The following is an 18,924-nucleotide window of genomic DNA, read 5'->3' on the forward strand; positions in this document are numbered from 1 at the left end:
GAGTAACGCAACCTCTAAGTGTTGAATAATTAGGCACAATTTCTATGATTAATTTTAGAATATTAAGTATGACGACAGTAACTACTAACATGTGAAAATCGAACATACTAGATGCAATGATCAACATGAACAGTAGTAGAGCAAACAGTACAACATCCATCGCTAAACAGATCGAGATATGTCGCACGTACCGATCTGGTGGAGGTGGTGGTGAAGGTGTAGCAGACGATATCGCAGTAGTAACGTTGTTGATGACAACGTTGTTAACGACGGGAACGATGGGTCGAAGTAGACGGCGTTGAAGACGACGGTAGGCAGCACCGCCCGACTTGGACGGAAGGCGACCCGTGATGAAGAGCTTGAGCAGTCGCGCAGAGCGCTTCCCAAAAACATGCTCTCCAGTTCGTCGATGCACGTCGGCGCGCGGGATGGAGTAGGCTACGATGGCGGCGCAAGCAGAGAGAGGTGGAAACCCTAACTCGTGTATTAGATGTGTTTCTGCGGTAGCCGGGCAGGAGATACAGATAGCCCATGGTCCGGGAGCGACCCGAACCGACTAACTGCGACGCGTCCGTCTAGGACTCGTTTTGCTGAACTGCAAAAAGAAAGGAAAGTCTCGGCTCAATTCACTCACCACGAGCGCGGCGCGCGTCGAGTCGAGCGAGCGAGGAGGAGGAGCGCGCGGGAACCACTCTTATTCTTACTCACTTACTAGTGGTGGAACAACCCACCTTATAAGGTGGTCTAACTTCCTCCCAACTTTCCATGTGGGACTAAACTTCCCACCTCTTGTCACTCCCTAGTGAACTGCCACCAACTTGGGCTCGAACTCACAAGGTTGCCACTATGTGGGCTTTGAGATTTATAGGGAAATCTGAAATCTACTATGGGCCACTTAGTGTGGGCCCAATATTTCAACACTAAGGTCTTGCCTAAGCACAACAAGATAGAAGTTTTAGAACTATATATATTAACTAGGACAATGCCCGCGCGTTGCTGCGGAAGAACAAAATTGACTTTAATTTTAACATAGAAAACAAAAAGATATTGCTCTTGCAAACTAAACTGTTATAATTCTGCATAAATAAGAATACTTTTTAGATGAATGTAGAAAAAAAATATAGATACACCTGAAGATATAAAGGTAGACACATGAAATGTAAGAAAAAGGCAGGCATTGGCTCAAGACTTTGCATTTGTCTTGCAGAATATAATGTGATAATCATAATACTCCCTTTTAATTTGATTTGAAAACCCTCAACTAACCATCCAACCAACCATTACCATGTTAATTCTCAATAAACCAGAATCCTAGCGAGAAAATAGCTGACTGTACCTATCATTCAATCTACTACAACGGAAAACAATCTACATTTCTTTTAGTCACCTTCTGCTAGCGAATTTCATATAGCAGTCATCGTGAATGATTTGAGTGCTACAGAAATCAAGTTGTAAAACTACCTTTGTGTGTACATGATTAACTGCGACATCATGCTGAGCTCCATGGTTGTTGTTTGTATCAATACAGTGTGGTTGAAAGGCAGGGTGACATCACATTGTATAGAGCGTTGTGTCCATTGCCGCCTGGGCAAGATGTCCAAGCCATTCTTGCCATTTAGTATGCCGGCTCAGCAAAACTGAAGCCCGAATATTCATACCAACCCATCTTCCGAGGATATATTTCAGGAAGAAAGGACAGCTTCAGAGCATGTGCACATAGACAAGAAGTAGAGCATCTACCCGTCCGCACAATCACCCTATGCCACCGTGGAAGGCCCGGAGCTACTGTTGTTACTCTCCAATTGGTGTGTGTACGAGCTGATCTCCAGGATCATGACGCGGAAGCTGGTGGTGAAGATGGCAATTTCGCCAAGCACCTCCGCCCGCATCCCGTTGCACCCTCACCTCAGCGTCAAGGTCCCGGGTATTTGGTGCAGCGAGTGATATTCTGCTTCTCCCCCGGATCCTTCGACCAGACCGAGATGCTGCACGCCTGGACTGCTTGCAGATGGCGGCCACCTGGGGCCCTGGGCGCCCAACGCTCCTTGCCATCTGGAACCGTCAACGTCAACGATCAACCGTGCGCCCAGGAAGAAGATGCGCCTCAACCGTAAGGGACGTGGCGGTCACCAGGCACCATCCAATGGAGTTTCTCCACCGCTGCTGGAAAAAAGCTTAGGAGCGGGCATCGGTGCCGAGTTTATCCACCGTCGCTGGAAAATCTAAGGAGCTAGCATCGGCGCGGAGCCTCTCCACCGCCTCCTCCCGTTCCACGGCGACGTGCTGATCACGGACGGTCATCCGAGCTGTGCTACCCACCTTGATTCTTGCTTGATATGCCTGCAACCTGCGTGGCCGAACCTGCTGATGGAGGGAATTCCGGTCCATCTCAACGTAGTTAGATCCGACGACGGGCGTCATTGCATCGTGTCTGGTATGAGGTTGGACTTGAAACCGATGACGGGATGTCGGGGGCTCCATATTGCTCGAGTACCGAGCCGGCGAACTCGAGAAACCTGGAACCAATCGATCGTAAATCGATTTGATGCACATACGGCAACAGATCCCTCCCATATTTATAGACTCGGGGAAGAAAAAAGGAGAAGGGCTCCATCTGTTGAAGGAAAGAAGACTCGGGAAAGGAAAGAAGAGAAGGACTCCATCTGTTGAAGGGAAAAGAAAATGAAACAAGAGAGGACTCGTAGATCGGCCAAGATTTCGTATAGCACATGGACTCTGTACAGATTCGATGCGATTTTACGGTACCTTCCGATCTGTTGATTGGCGCTCCTCGCTACTTGAGACCGATCGGGACTCAGCTCGGGAAATTCCTGCGAGCCGAGGTTGTAGGAGGGCAGGACAAGTGCGACTTACGACTTAGAAGGCGCCTAGCGGGTAGGTATATATATATATATATATATATATATATATATATATATATATATATATATATATATATATATATATATATATATATATATATATATATATATATATATATATATATATATATATATTAGGTATATAGATATAGATTAAAACATGAATAAATATCTCCACCATCCGTTGATTTCAGAAAATGTCCGCCGTAGAGATCCTGTTGCTGAACACTAGCCGATCTTCACAAGACAGCCAACAGTGACATGCATGTCCAGATGCTCAACGGCCGGCATGATCCGCGCATACGACATCTCATCTGTTTGATACGCCATAGTAGTAATCATCACCGGCTCGAGCAAGACGTGCGTAGACTTAACAAGAAACTGATTAAACCTCGGGGGCGCCGTCCCTAAGCCGCCAATATAAGTAGCAAGAATGCAAGATAATCCAAGCTCTGTGGTATTAACCTCCCCGTTAAGCCGCCGATCCATGGCCGGCACCGGCGACAACAGACCCAACGGCTGGGTCATCATCGTAGGCGCAATTGTGGGCCTCTTCTGCCACATCGCCTGCTCGTGGAAGGACAAAGGACGACCAGCGCCATCGTGGCATGGCAGCCGCAGCCTCCGGCGAGCAAGAGAGGCCGCCCGAGGCGCGAGAACTCGCCGTGGAGATGCGGGTGGGGCCGCTGCTGTGCGCGTACCGGAGCGGCGACGAACGGTGGCGGGAGGCTGCGGCGTGCCCCGTGTGCTTGTCGGACCTGGCGGACGGGGAGACCGTCAGGGTGCTGCCGCCGTGCATGCACTACTTCCACCCCGCGTGCGTTGGAGAGTGGCTGCACAGCCACGACACCTGCCCGGTGTGCCGCGCCGTCCCTGCTGCTGCAGGAGCCTTCCCGGCGGCCATGTTGGCCGTGTGACGCCGATGTCCGGCGAAGGAAGTAATGAAAGAAACAGACTGCCGACTATTTTCACTTTCTCTGCAGAGGGTATAGCTAGTAGAATTTCTTTTCCCGGGAAATTATAGATAGTACTCCTTCTGCTGGGATAAATGGTGAATTTAGAGCATCTCTAGTCGCGTCCCTAAAGTATCCCAAAAGCTTTTTAGGCGCGCTGGACATATAACTGGTTCCAGTCGCGTGCTCCAAGGGGGCTTTCCGCCCGGCACGGTCCAATATGGTGTCTGACGCCCCGAGGCCATCCCTGCTCCACAGGGAACGCTGTAGGCGTGCCAGCCAGAGAGCGGAAAGGAGTTGCGAGTGACGGGGCCGATGCGTCATTGACACATGTAGAAAATTTATTTAGTCTTCCGCCACATCGCGCCCTCTCGCCACTTCCTGCCGCCAGCCACACATTTCTCTACCCGGCCAAAAGATTTCATTTGCCCCTCTCCCGCCAATTCATGTCTCCCTCCCGCCCCCGCTTCTCTATCCCAGCCAGACAGCCTTCGCCAATCGTAGCCATGGCGCTGGCAATCCCCAAAAAACTGGCCAAAAAATCGGCCACCAAGCCACCAGGAAAGGAGGCAGCGAAGAAGGGGCCAAAGGTGCCCTTTGCGAAGCCGCGGAAGGCACCGGTGCAGAAGGTGTAAATCTAAATAGCTTTGGGCTGCTGAATCGCACCCTCCTCTCTCCATCTCATTGATATATATAGGAGATTACATGGGTTAGACTTGACTTGCAAGTCAAAGTTGATTACAAACCGAATCAATCTAAGATTACAATCTAAACTAACTAGGACTCTGCCTAGCATACAGTATAGAGACCGTATGTGTCTCCAACACGCCCCCGCAGTATGAACCTGGTGAATCAACAAGGTGAAGACTGGTCCTGAACTCATGAAATAATGCAGACGGCAGACCTTTGGTGAATATATCAGCATATTGTGATGAAGAAGGAACATGTAAAACTCTGACAGGACCGAGAGCCACCTTTTCCCGCACAAAGTGAATGTCAAGCTCAATGTGTTTGGTCCTGCGATGTTGTACCGGATTGTGAGAAAGATATACGGCGCTGACGTTGTCACAAAAAACAATGGTGGCTGTGCTGACAGGTCAGAGTGGCAGCAACAGCCGTATCCAACATGACTCGGCCACAGCGGCAGCAACAGCTCGGTATTCTACCTCAGCACTAGAGCGAGAGACAGTGGTCTGCCGACGAGAAGACCATGAGATCAAATTGTCCCCAAGAAACATTCAAAAACCAGAGGTGGAGCGTCTGGTATCCGGGCAACCAGCCCAATCGGCATCTCAATAGGCAATGAGGGTATGAGATTTAGAGGGAGAGAGAGTAAGTGAGAGATCAAGTGTGCCTTTTAGTAACGCAAAATACGTTTGACTAGATGAAGATGAGGCTCACGAGGATCACGCATGTGAAGACATACTTGCTGAACAGCATATGCATTATCTGGACGGGTTAGTGTGGCATACTGGAGAGCGCCAGCGAGGCTGCGATAAAGAGAGGGATCAGAAACAGGATCACCTGAATTGGCTGAAAGATTGGCTTTAGTATCAACTGGAGTGGAAACAGGATGGCAATCGGTCATACCCGCCCGGTTAAGAATATCAAGGACATATTGCCGTTGGGAGAGGTGGATGTGATCGGATGTACGAGAGACAGAGATGCCGAGAAAGTGATGGAGAGGAACGAGATCCTTCACGGCAAATTCTTTGGCGAATAAATTAATAAGCGAGTGGAGAGCTGAAGTAGATGACGCGGTTAGAATGATATCATCGACATAGAGAAGGAGATATGCAATGGTGGTGCCTTTGTGAAGAATAAACAGGGAAGCATCAGATTTGGATTCAAGAAACCCGATAGACCTAGCATAAGTGGCAAAACGTTGAAACCAGGCTCGTGGTGCTTGCTTGAGGCCATAGAGGGACTTATGGAGCCGACATACATAGTCAGGATGATGGGGGTCGACAAAGCCGGAGGGTTGCTGACTGTAAACAACCTCATCGAGGTAGCCATGAAGGAAGGCATTTTTTACATCAAGTTGATCAATGGGCCAGGAAGAGGAAATAGCAAGAGATAGAACTAGACGAATAGTAGCTGGCTTGACAACGGGGCTAAAGGTCTCATCATAGTCAATGCCAGGTTGTTGAGAAAACCCCCAAACGACCCATCGAGCTTTGTGACGAGAAAGAGAACCATCGGAGTTGTATTTGTGGCGAAAGATCCATTTACCACTCACAATGTTGGCACCAGGCGGGGAAGGAACAAGAGTCCATGTGTTATTTAGAGTGAGGGCATCATACTCTTCCTACATAGCATGACGCCAATTAGGATCGCGGAGAGCGGTTAGATAATTGTGGGGCATAGGAGAGGTCGCAATGGAAGAAAGATTAAGTTTGGGGCGAGGTCTAGGTTTGTGCCCAGTGAAATTCCTAGTGCGATGGATAGGAGGAGGTGGTGGTGCTGGTGAGGGGCTCGGAGTAGGCGAGCATGGTGGAGATGGGCTGGGTGGAGGCTGGTCTGCCGCGGCAGGAGGAGCAGGCGCGGCAGGCTGTCGAGGCTCCGTGGCAGGCTGCCGTGACTCTATGGCAGGCAAATTTGCTGCCGCGGCAGGGGTGCTGGCGGAGACCGCGGTGGGGAATAGTGGTAGGTGTGTAGGGAAAAGTTGTCTCGTCGAAGATAAAATTTCTAGATGTAATGATGCGATGGGTGGTGAGATCAAGGCAGCGATAGCCTCTATGGCGTGGAGGATATCCAAGAAAAATACATTTTATGGAGCGAGGAGCAAGTTTGTGAGGGGCGGTGGATGATGTGTTAGGGTAGCATAGGCAGCCGAAGACTCGAAGGTCATTGTAGGAAGGTTGAATGCCGAATAGTTTTGTGTAAGGTGTAGAGAAGTTTATAGCAGAGGTAGGGCGAATATTAATGAGATAGGTGGCCGTGTAGAGAGCTTCGGCCCAAAAGGATGGTGGTAGATATGCTTGGAATAGAAGGGTGCGAATAACATCATTAGTAGTTCGAATAGCTCTTTCGGCTTTGCCATTTTGTTGGGAGGTATGTGGGCAGGAAAAACAAAGAAGAACACTATGGGCAGCACAAAAGGTATCTAGGCGTTTGTTGAAAAATTCTCCACCGTTATCACATTGGATGGCTAGAATGGGCAGATTAAAGTGTGTTTTGGTGAAAGCATGAAAGGCTAAAAGTGTAGCATAGACATCAGATTTGCGTTGCAGGGAGAAGCTCCAAAAATAATGAGAAAAATCATCCAAAATAATGAGATAATATCGAAGACCGGAATTACTAGGAATTGGTGACGTCCAAATATCACAATGCAACTACTGAAATGGGCGTACAGTAGAAGTGGTGGAATTAGAAAACGGGAGTTTAACATGTTTTCCTAATTGACAGGCGTGGCACAATGGGGGCCCATCTTTATTTGATGAAATAATGGACTTGGACTGGTGGAGACGCAACATGGTGTGCTGGCCGGGGTGTCCGAGACGGCGATGCCAGAGCGAGGATGAAGTAGTGGCGGCGGTGAGAGCTTCATTGGTAGAGGATGGTGGGCAAAGTGGGTAGAGCGGCCCTGGACTATTGCATCGAAGGATCACGATCTTGGAGGGAAGAGCGTTCACAGAAAAGCCAAAGGGGCCAAATTCAATGGAGCATGAGTTGTCAATAGTAAATTGTCGAACAGAGATTAGATTTTTGATAATATGAGGAACAATTAAAATATTGCGTAAAGAAAGAGGAATATATGATGATGATGATGGAATAGAGGTGGATCCTACATGGGTGGAGTAGATGGATTGGCCGTTGCCGACCATGATTTGTTGAGAGGAAGGGTAGATGGAGAAAAAATTACCATAATCAGATGCCATGTAGGAGGAGGCTCCGGTGTCCATGTGCCACTCCTGATTCCCAGGTAGGTGCATGTTGCTGAGGACCGTCAGTAGCGCTGGGTCGACGTGCTGCGGTGGCTGGTGCTGAGCTGGTGATGGAGCAGCGGAAGGGTGGCCTTGGTACTGCTGGAAGGTGCCATATGCAGTGTATGCCTGAGGCATGCCGGGGCGGGGTCCCAGAACGCCTGGTGCGCGCCACGGGCATGGCTGCCATGGTGCAGGTGGAGGCTGCTGCTGGAATTGGGCGCGGGTCGGGAGCCCAGTCCACGGATTGAACATCCAGGGATCGGTGCGTCCACGCCCACGTTCGCCACGGCCACGGCCTCGAGTGTTGTTGAAGCCGCCGCGGCCGCCGTTTTTGAAGACCTGCGCTTGACCGTGGTTGAAGACATGTCCATGAGGAGGCGCAGGAGGGCGTGGGTCAGAGGTGCCTTGACCACCCCCGTTCAAGGGAGGGCCACCACCTCCATTAGGCATGACGTTGTTGCCGCTGGACCATAAGGCGGTGGCCGCAGCGTTCTTAGCGTCCGTCTTCTTCTGTGCTTCCTCGAGCACGAGCGCTGACCGTGTCTGGAGAAAGCTGGGGAAGGGCACCTAAAACGGAATAAAAGAGCGAAGATGCGAAAACTGTTCGTTAAGGCCACGGAGGACAGTGAGGATGAGGGTCTCGTCGGAGCTTGATCAACATCGGCCAGTACATCGGCCAGGGACTTCAGTTTGGGGCAGTAGTCGTGCACCGTCATGTCGCCTTGAGGAGTGTTGCGGAACTCAGCTTCAAGGGCGACGGCGCGGCTCTTCTTGTTGCCGCGAAAGAGGTTGTCGATGGCGGCCCAGATCTACCGTGCAGATGATCCGGGCTTCATGATGATGCTGAACAGCTCAGGGGAGATGAAACCGTAGATCCAGTTGAGGACGGTGAAGTCGTCACGGCCCCATGGAGATGTCGGTGAAGTGTCTGAGGGGCCAGAGTCGTCGCCGATGACGTGGTTAGTGAGGGGAAGAAGAAGAAGAAGAAGAAAGTATTGGGCGAGGATCAAGGCAGAGTTTGACGAGCGCAAATTCCTCGACAAGGATTACCACGTGATGCCAATGAAGAGGAGCCAAAAGGCAATGTCGACGCGCTGGGCCATCATCTAGGCATCAGCGAACTTGTTCCATGGACTCCATTTCTAGCTCAGGAACAGAGGGGATAGCAACACAAACGCCGTCAACTTTGTACGCCTCTTTCTACCACGAGTTTACCGTGCCTCTTTTAATCATGATCTGATAATCTTATGAACTTCCTTTGATTAGTTCAACCACGCCATGCGGTTGTACCGGAAGAATTCAAAAGGGTTTAAGCCTCTCGTGTTGCTGCATTGCTATAGCAAGCTGAAACCCTGTGAGAAGTGGTGGTTGACGCGTCTTGCCTTGTCGAAGGGGAAAGATGGCGTCATTGATCTGAATGCCCCGCTCGCAACATCGGCAGGGCGCGCTATCGGCAACAAGTGCCTCGCCGAGGTCTCCTCAACCCTGCTCATCTGCGACAAAAAGACCGACGAAAGGTGGGTGGTGCTGCTCAAGAGGCATGAATAGAAGATGTAGCTCAAGAAACGCAAAGAGGACTTCTCCCTGTTGACCGTGTCGACAGTTGGAATGGATCCCTGGATGCTAGTGGCGCACAACTACTACAAAGTCATGATCCTCGACGAGATCGATGCAAAAATTGTGTTGGCCGAAGCAGCGGCAGCAACCCCACCTCCGGAGGCGCGTCCGCGATAGCGTCGTCTAGTACACCTGCATCATCATCGGCATCGGCATTGGCATCGTCGATGGGGCAGCCAGATCGGGCAGAGCACGATGAGGTCATCGTGCTCAACGGGCCAACGTTGACTCAGGATGTGCCATCGTCGCCGCCGAACTACTTCTTCTGGTTATGTTCAATTCATAGCCGGTCTGTAATATGATCGCGTCCATTACTTTGATCATAGCTACTTTGATCGTGACGATTTTGGTGGAAACAATTGCTTTTGAATGTGAACTATTTGTATTGATGTTAGGGTGGTTTTAGGGACGCGGATGGGAACGGACTCGTTCCAAATGCGGCACGAGGTGAAGGCGTCCCCCATTCGATCATTCCGATGCCTTTTGAGGGTCGCTTTGGGGGACGAGACTAGAGATGTTCTTAGAAAGCATATAATTAAGGTTAATTAGTCGCAAGTCCGAGCACAGTGACCGTAAGCAGACCATGAGACCAAGATGTTTGTTTTAAGAAAGCTTTTGCTCCATGAACGTCATGTTATTCTTCGGTTTCGGTCATCGTGTTGTACACATTTTAAAATGAACAGTACATATTTTTTCCACATCCTGACTCTTTTGAAACCGGCAGAGATTTCATGGAGATTTGATGTTTTTCATTTGTTTGACGGTTTGGAATGTTTCAAAAGGTTTAGCATAAGATTTTGCAATATATGGTGTACTTTGTAAGGGACGAAGATCTGGTGTTCTTTCACATTTTCCATTTTTCTGCACGAATGGTATAGCTAGCTAGCACACATTTTGCTTTGAAAATTCTAGGCTATATTAGGACGGCGGGACCTTTGGTGTTTTTTTCACGATACTTCCTTTTATTTCTAATTCGTTTCAAAACTATGATCATTTTCAAGGAGTATATAATAGAGGAGTAAATGGAATTTATTTATATCATTTTCCCTCCTGTCAGTCAAAATATTGAGAGGTGATACTGACGTAACTGAAGCTAGCTTGCCTAAGTTTCCATACTTGCCTCGTAATTATGTAGATCAAACCAACTTTCAGTAGGCATGTTCCTTCACTATGTTCCCAGTGTAAGAACTAAAGCTACAGGAGTCATTGTAGTCATCCAATGCCATAGCCCATGAGTACCGCAAAGAGGTATAAACTAAGACTCAACCTGCAGAAATACAAAACATTTCTAAGTTTTTTTATATGCAAACACCTGCAAACATAGATAATTTGTTTTGACGAATATTAATTTGGTTCACGCAGTAAGATTAGGAGTCAACGTGAGTTGAGGCATCTGTTGGAATCAGGCAGCGACACTTCTAGTGCATGTTTCATCAAACTCAGATAATATCTCAGTATCTCACCAAGATATCTCAGTTGCATTCCATCCGACAAAACCGAAAAGGTAATGGAGAGGTCAAAATTAAATACATTGATATTTTAGCTCCATAGATATCTATTTCCCGCAAAAAAAAAAATACTAGAGTGATCTACAATGTTCTCAAAGTCAGTGACACGGAAAGAAGATTTACACCATGTTACAAGACACCGCAATAAAGCACACATACGTGTGTGATTATTTTATTTTATTTTTTTGCGAAAAAGCACACCTATGTGTTTGGTTACATTCCATATGTCATCAACTTAATTCGTCTTGGACTTGGTTGTGCAAGCAAGCTGTTCTCTGAGCCATAGGCGGAGCGCCTTGGAGGCGAAACTGGGCGACCGCCCCCGCTTCCAAAAGCGCAGCTAGGCAAGTCTGCATCGCATGTTCCCTGTTACATGCAGTACTAGTAGTCATGGCAAGCTATTGTTTCGTACTACTTTTCAATCATGCCACAGTGCAGCAAGGAGAAGAGAGCAGCCACCCAATACGCAGTGCTCAATTTAATAATTGTAGCTTGTTGTCTGTGTTCCTCTGACCGCCAGTGAGCAGTTTGTTATTATTTTCAACCTCGAGGCTTGGTTCATGGCATGATTCTTCATTTTTCCTTGCCCGTTAGTGGGGTTAGCTCATCCTCTTCTATTACAAATAAAACTACAAGTCGTTATTAGTACGCCAATTCCACAGAAAACTAAGATATCGGCATATCAGTGCTTGGCATCGGTGGATCTTTGCCAAAAATATATTTTTCCTCTCTTGCTTGGTATGTAAATTTCTGTGTAAATAAAAAAAATTAAGTGGATTTTAAGCTTGAAAATCATCTCTTAATATTACGAATGAAATAACAGCAAAATTAGTGTGAACCTGTAAAAAATATGCAAAATTATGTTAGGGAAAAGTTTGCTCTAGAAAATCTCCGCACGACGCAAAATAAAAGTTGCGAGGCTAAAATCCACGTAGGCCTGGCAACTTTGATTTTTTTAGTTTGTTTTGCAAAAAAAATCCTCGTCTTCGCTAGATTGTTTGCCTCCTAGGAGTGTCGCGACATTCGCCCCCTATATCTGTCCGACGTGAAGGGCCAATTTTTTTTCAGCCCCCTCTATTCTTTTGGTCACGCTCCGCCACTGCTCTGAGCTGCTATCCCATACATTTTTGGATGTTGTTTGATTTCGAATTTCTCTCTCATATTAGCTGCAATGCGATACCAGCTCATATGGAGAACCGCACAAGTGCACAACAGACCCAAGTCCCTCTCTGCCCTCCCCTGCCGCTCCCCTCCCGAGCGGCGGCGGAGGCCCCCATCCCCTTCCCTAGCAGCCCTCTCTCATCCCCTGCCCCTTAGGCCGCCGCTGCTGCCGGTGGCGGTGGAGGCGCCCATACCGTCGAAGGACGGGGCTGGAGAGGGGCTCCGCGGTAGTGTAGCACGGGAGGCCATAGGGTGCATGCTAGGGACATCGGGCGGCATGGCCACGGTGGCCGCGTCCTGATGCACTCCGGCGATCGGCGGTGAGGAGTGGGTGGCACGTGGCAGTCGTCCTCCGACGATGTTTCGGCGTTGACGGTTAGATCTATGCCAGATCTAGGACCAGTTGGGCCCAATCGACGCATGAGGACCCTGGCTTTGGCCACGCCGGCGTCAATGTACCTTGCTGCCTTTTTGTACGTTGTCGGTCCGACATGAGTAATTGGCTGTGGGGGCTGCTAGTCTTGCAAATAATGGTGGTGGTCCTAGGATTTTTCTCGCGATAAGATGAAGATTTGCCAGTTGCATGTCCCCATTGATCCGGTGGGAGTTTCGTGTTTCGGATGGCTCCGCCGGTGTACTCAACTGCTTCATCCTAGAGTTTACTGGATCGGATGTGATTCGGTCATGCGTACCCATATCTTTATGAACGTTTAGTTTCACAGGGAGTACTTCGAAGCTCTGCTAACTGTTACCATCATTGTGCATGCTTTCTTGCCCATGGTTAAGTCAGCTGGCGGAGAATGTGATGGAAGTTGAGATCTAGGGACTACCAATGATGATTTGACTCTTCGTTGCGATGATGAATTGGCTTAGTGATTTGTGTTTTGGAGCAGCGGCTTCGGAAATGGGATGACAAAGTGGGCCCATATTTTACTAGTCATAAGGGAGTGAGGCAAGGTGATCCTTTTGCCCCCTTCCTTTTTAATATGGCTGCTAACAGTTTGGCTAAAATGGTTCGCTAACAGTTTGGCTAAAATGGTTCATCTGGCTCAAAACAATGGACTGCTTACAGGTTTGGCAGATAATTTGATACAGAATGGGATTGCAATCCTTCAATATGCTGATGATACCATTTTATTACTTCAAGATGATGTCCAGCAAGCTGTCAATTTGAAACTCCTGCTTTACATCTTTGAATCCATGTCTGGATTGAAAATTAACTTTTAGAAAAGTGAAGCTATGATGATTCTGGAAGATGATACAAAACAGAATTTCTATGTTGATTTATTCAATTGTCAGAAAGGCAGCTGGCCCATCAAGTACCTGGGGACTCCAGTTTGTGCCAGAAGAGCTTCTGTATCTGATATGAGATTCCTGGGAGAAAAGACTAAGAAGAAAATGAGTGGCTGGATTGGCAATTCTATGTCCATTGGGGAAGGGTGATTAAGATAGATGCATGTCTTGCTAGCACTGCTGTATATCAGATGTCTCTGAGGCTTTTGCACAAGACAAACATAGAACAAATTGATAAACCTATTAGATCTTTCTTTTGGGCTGGTAGTGCTGACAAAATAAAATACCATTTTGTTAAATGGAGATGGATTTGTAAACCAAAACAAAAGGGTGGCCTAGGAGTGAAGGATTTGTCCAAATTTAACATCAGTCTGATGTGTAAGTGGTGGTGGAAACTGGAACATGACACTGGTCCTTGGCAGGATTTTATGAGATCGAAATATTTAAGAGGTAAAGGCATTTATTATGCAAAATTCAGACCTGGAGATTCTCCACTTTGATCTGATATGTTGAAAGTTAGAGATATTTACCTCTGTGGCAGAAGAATGAAAGTTGGGAATGGGGCGTTGACTAGCTTTTGGGGAGATTCCTGGTGTAGCACAAGTCCTCTCAAGGATATGTTTCCTGTTTTGTTTGATATCTGTAATGATCAGAATATCACTGTGGCTGAGGCTGCTGTTATGGGCTGGAGATTCTCATACAGAAGATGGTTGACTCCTGATCTTATCATTCAAGAGGCTGGTCTGCTTCAATTGATGAACCAGACAAACTTGGCGCAGGACAATGATTCTCCCAGATGGAAATGGGCAAAAAATGGCAGCTTTACCGTGAAATCGGTGTATAAACAGATATGTGGGTGTGGAAGGGACGGATCCTTTAGACATCTTTGGAAAAGCAAAATTCCTCTAAAGATCAAGATATGGCTTTGGCTGATCTGGCATAATGCTATTGCTACTAAAGATAATCTTCTCAAACGCAATTGGTCTGGGGACCCAATTTTGAAGTGAACAGGAAACCATCAATCATCTCTTCTTTGGTTGTTCAGCGGCCAAATTTGTTTGGAGTGCAGTGGCTACTGCTATCAACTCTCCCGTCCGCCCTGGGAGTTTTTCACAATTCTTTTGGTGGTTTCCCCAATTTGTTCCTGCCAGTCGTAATACTCAGATAGCTGGCTTGGCAGCTATCTGCTAGGCCATCTGGAAAACTAGAAACAAAGCTTGTTTTGATAATAAGCTAATTAGCTCTCCCTTTGACCTAATCAGTTACGCTGTTGTGTTTATGAACTACTGGTCAGGTCTGCATGGCGAACAAGATGCCTCCGAACTTCGAGCTGGTGCCGATGGTCTCATGCGCCTGGCTGCGGCGGCTGGAGCTGGAAACTCTTCCTCTGGAAATGTTGGGCGTGTTGATCAGCTACGGTTGGAGAACAAAAAACTTGGAGATACAACCGACGGCACCACTTCTTGATGTATCTTGATCGACAGATCTGTTCTGTTTGAATAGATTTGCTTTTGTTGTTATGTTTCCTGAACTCCCCTTGGCTGTAGGCAGGGGTTTATGTCCTTTGGAGAACTTTCTATGGCTTTGTAATAGCTACCATGAACGCTAGCATTAGGCAGCGATCCCCTCCTCCCTTTTTTCTTTTCTCTTTTGTTCGAGAACAACGCTGTATTTTCGTTATCTCCCCTGATAATGGCAATTTGATCCCCCTGGTGGATCGTTTGGAAAAAAAACCTTCCAGGGTAAAAATCCTAGATCTGGCCTTAATTGGTTGTGTCTGGCAATGGACTTATTGAATGCATTGTTTTTGGAAGCGAGGACTTTTCTTCAGGGTGAAAATCTAAGATCCATGATCATGTGACGATGTCGCTTGTGCATTGTTTGCTTCTTGGAGGTGTTGCTTTTGGAGATGTTGGACTTCTGGTGGTGTTAGTATTGTTGCTTCAAGACATATATCTCTATGGCAGGACTCTTCTTTTATTGTACTTGTTTTTTTTAGTTATATGCATCCGTAATGTCGCTAGGGAAATGCATTATTGGATGCTAGATGTAATTTGTATGTTCGTGATATTAATATACACTCTTTATCAAAAAAAAAAATCATGCAGTTTGGCTCTCATTACTACTGGTATAAGTAGCATGCCTTGTGTGTGGGTGTGGCATAATTTGGTCAGTCAAATGTCTTGAGCTGGTTTAGTATTTTATGGATATTTCCTATTTCACATTTGATTCACTTGGGAGAGCGTTTTCAAATGTTCTAGCAAATATATATTGCGGTTTAAGCAATTTTATGCCTGTTGGATACTTCCAAAGCAGTTTCACATATTTTGTTTTTTGATCTATAACAAACCAAACCCTCAGTTTCTCACCTATATTAGAACTGGTAAATATTTTTAGGGAATTTTACTTTTTCATTTGTTTGACACATGGGTGTATTGCAAACAGTATCACATGGATTTTTGAAATTTCGGGAAATTTTGAGCTTGCCCTACTTTTTTTTTAGTTTTTCTAGATGTATAGGACCTTTTTTCAGATTGAACGCATTTCACAGTTTCTAACCTATTTTGAGACTACTGATATTTTTAAACATTTCACATTTAATGTAATTTATTTCTATGAGAATTATATTGGCATGTTTTCGAATGTATGTATCCATACATTTACAATATATTTTCTTGTAACTTGAAATAATACATTCTTCCTTTTTTATGAAGTTACCACCTCGGCTCCATATATATCATCGTGGTATGGATTGTTTGTTACGAAATTTCTGGTACGACCACTCACATGGGCTATAGTGTCTTAAAAATGTGTTATACCAGATGGTTTCTATAAATGTGTAAAATTATGTTAAAAATATGGTGTATTTTAGGCTACACAAAATATAACAAAGTCGCTTTAAGTACACATTAAAAAATCCCTTTTGCGAATTATTAAAAAATATTTTTTGTTTAGAGAGAGTACAAAATATACATGCATGCTACAGACATCTGTGTACTTGGATTTTTTTTTCTAAACTTCTGAAATAGTGAAGTGAAGATTTTGAAGTTTTCAAAAGAAAAATCAAACTCCCTGAGCTCGAGCTGTTACTTACCTCTGATATTATCCAAGATTTTGATTTACTGGTTCACTAGGATGTCAAGTGGGATTCCACCTAAGTTTCACTTGTATTACATTTTGTTTTTTGTAGTGTAAATTTTGACATAAAATTTTAAACTACAAAAGGTAAAATACACTAAAAGTGAGATCCCACTTGGATCCCACCTTGACACCCTATGGTTCACCAACGGGACAACCTTATGAACATGCTACATTTACCCTAGCTACCTTTGCTGTAAGATCAATTAGTGGACTGACGATGTTGAAAATTTCTGTCTCACACGCAGGCCGCATGCCGGCTGTGCCGCGTAGACCGTTTCTCGCCTGTCAGCCGGTGTCAATCCATATGGCATCACTGTGACCTGATTAACAATAAAGTACGCGCGCCTCCAAATGGTTAATCCTGGATTTGGTTACGACCTGCTTAAGTAGTTCCCTTATTATGCAACCCGCTCCATGTAGTTAAGCTGTTCTTCTCGCGATCGATTTGACGATGTCCACGTCGGGCCACAGCTCCGGCGACTCAACCCAAATCGCGTTGGCCGTTGCTACCCCCGTCGTCTTGGCCTTGATCGTCGTGCTGTTCTGGACCCACCGCCGTGCCGCCCGCGCGCGCCGTCGGGAATTGGCGGAGCGCCGACGTCGCGCGTCCGCCTCCGCCAGTCTGCAGGCGGCGTTGGCGGTCCTCCGGATGCAGGCGCCGCCCCCGCCAATGCGCACTAGGTATCGTGACGGGACGTCGTCGGGCTCCTCCGTCCCGCGCGGCGGGACTCGGGAGCCGGCGGTGGCCACGGAGGAGCTGCTGGTGTGCACGTACCTGAGGGCCGACGGGTGGCAGGAGGGGACGTGCCCGGTGTGCCTGTCGGAGATGGAGGACGGCGAGACCGTCAGGGTGCTGCCGGTGTGCATGCACTACTTCCACGACGCCTGCGTCGGCGAGTGGCTGCGAGAGAACGATACCTGCCCGCTCTGCCGCGGGCCGCCTTCTGCAGGAACCGATCCTGCCGCGGCCGTGTGATATTGACAATTCGACCTTTTTTTGATACAGTACAAGGGCAATGGCCGGCGATCAAATTTGTTTCGACAGTTCATGTTAACATACTGTATTTGGTAGTACTGGGTGTTGATAATCCTTGAGAAATGAAGGCAGCGGTCAAGCAGCATTGCTACCTCTTGGAGCATCGTTTTTGGAGTAGCGGTTGGATGGAGGTGGTTTTTGGTGGTGTGGTGTTCATCTACCACGTTGTCGTCGATGTGTCTCAGCGGCGTGGAGCTGCGGGGTATTGAAGACGGGCGAGGACTGTTGGACACGTGCAGGATGGTGGAGCTATTTGGTGTTATGGTGACATCTACGGCGGGCCTAGCATGGTCAATGCATTGATCTCGCTTGGAGATTGGTTCGACATAGATGGCGGTGCGAACTCTGTGATGTGTGCAATGGCGCACCCTCAGGGTTTTGCTTTTTGGACGACATGTGTTGGTGTACCGTCAGGGAGTAGGGCCTTGTTCTTGGTTCACCTTCATCGTAGGTATAGCGAGTTGTCGCTAGGAAGGTGGCTTCGAGTTGATCTTTGTATTCTCCTTGTAAGGCATTGCGAATAATTTAATAAAGAAGAAGCTGTGTGCGTGCATCCTTTGGATGCAGAGGCTGGAGCTATGCTCCTTTATCAAAAAAGCAGCATTGCAACAGGCTCTCCCTGATTTTTTTTTCTTAAACATAGGCAAAAACATTGCCCTATTCAATTATCAGGCTTCCTTCACTAGCTACACCCCCTCTGCAAAACTTATTTTGGGTAACAGGGTTATTAGTCAATTAATTAATTTTGAAATTAGAGTTGACCACGTCTCACTCGCGACCGTGGTCGTTGACGCGGCAATCCTCTCCCCGTCGACGGCAATCGCATCCTCATTGGCCAGGTGATCCCGACGCCAAGGCCAACCGCTCCACATCACTCGTCACCATCCTTGTGTTTAAATTTGGATGAGTTTGAGGAGATAGGGTTGTACTGGACCAAACACCTTCAATTAGTAAAGAGAGTTTTGCAATGAAAGTAAAAGTCCAAAATACATCACCTCCCAGCATCAAGTTGCTTATGCGCCCGCTAAAACCTAAAGCTTCGGTTCACGTTTGATCTTCTCTAGAATGACCAGAGGGGGAGCTTGTTTGTGCTGGATGACAGGAACATATTTTTCGTTCCAAATATCCCATAACACAAGAAAGGCGATGAATGTGAAATCTTTGCGTTTCGTCATGATCTCCCACCAATTTGTGGATTGCAAGCGTTGGCCAAGCATGAGGGCCGATGAAGTAAAGGCCAAACCAATCCTTAATGAGACCCCAAAGCCAAATGCTGAACCAGCAATCGACAAAGAGGGAACAGGTAAACTCAAGGGAAAAGATAACAAAATTTCAAGCATAAGAACGGTTAACAGTACGTCGTAACCAAGGATCAACGCTGCAATTAAGGAGCAATAAAATCAC

General features: G+C 47.1%; 1 protein-coding gene across 1 annotated transcript in view; it reads right to left on the reverse strand.

Moving 5' to 3' along the window:
* Window positions 1–2,052, reverse strand: part of LOC127338371 (uncharacterized) — a 104,037-nt gene extending 101,985 nt beyond the window's left edge. The window contains exon 1 of the mRNA XM_051364510.2: window positions 1,906–2,052. Within this exon, the coding sequence (XP_051220470.2) occupies window positions 1,906–2,052 (147 nt within the window). The remainder of the gene's footprint in view (window positions 1–1,905) is intronic.
* Between the last annotated feature and the right edge of the window lie 16,872 nt (window positions 2,053–18,924).

The sequence above is a fragment of the Lolium perenne genome, chromosome 3, assembly GCF_019359855.2.
Source record: "Lolium perenne isolate Kyuss_39 chromosome 3, Kyuss_2.0, whole genome shotgun sequence".
NCBI classification, from domain to species: domain Eukaryota; kingdom Viridiplantae; phylum Streptophyta; class Magnoliopsida; order Poales; family Poaceae; genus Lolium; species Lolium perenne.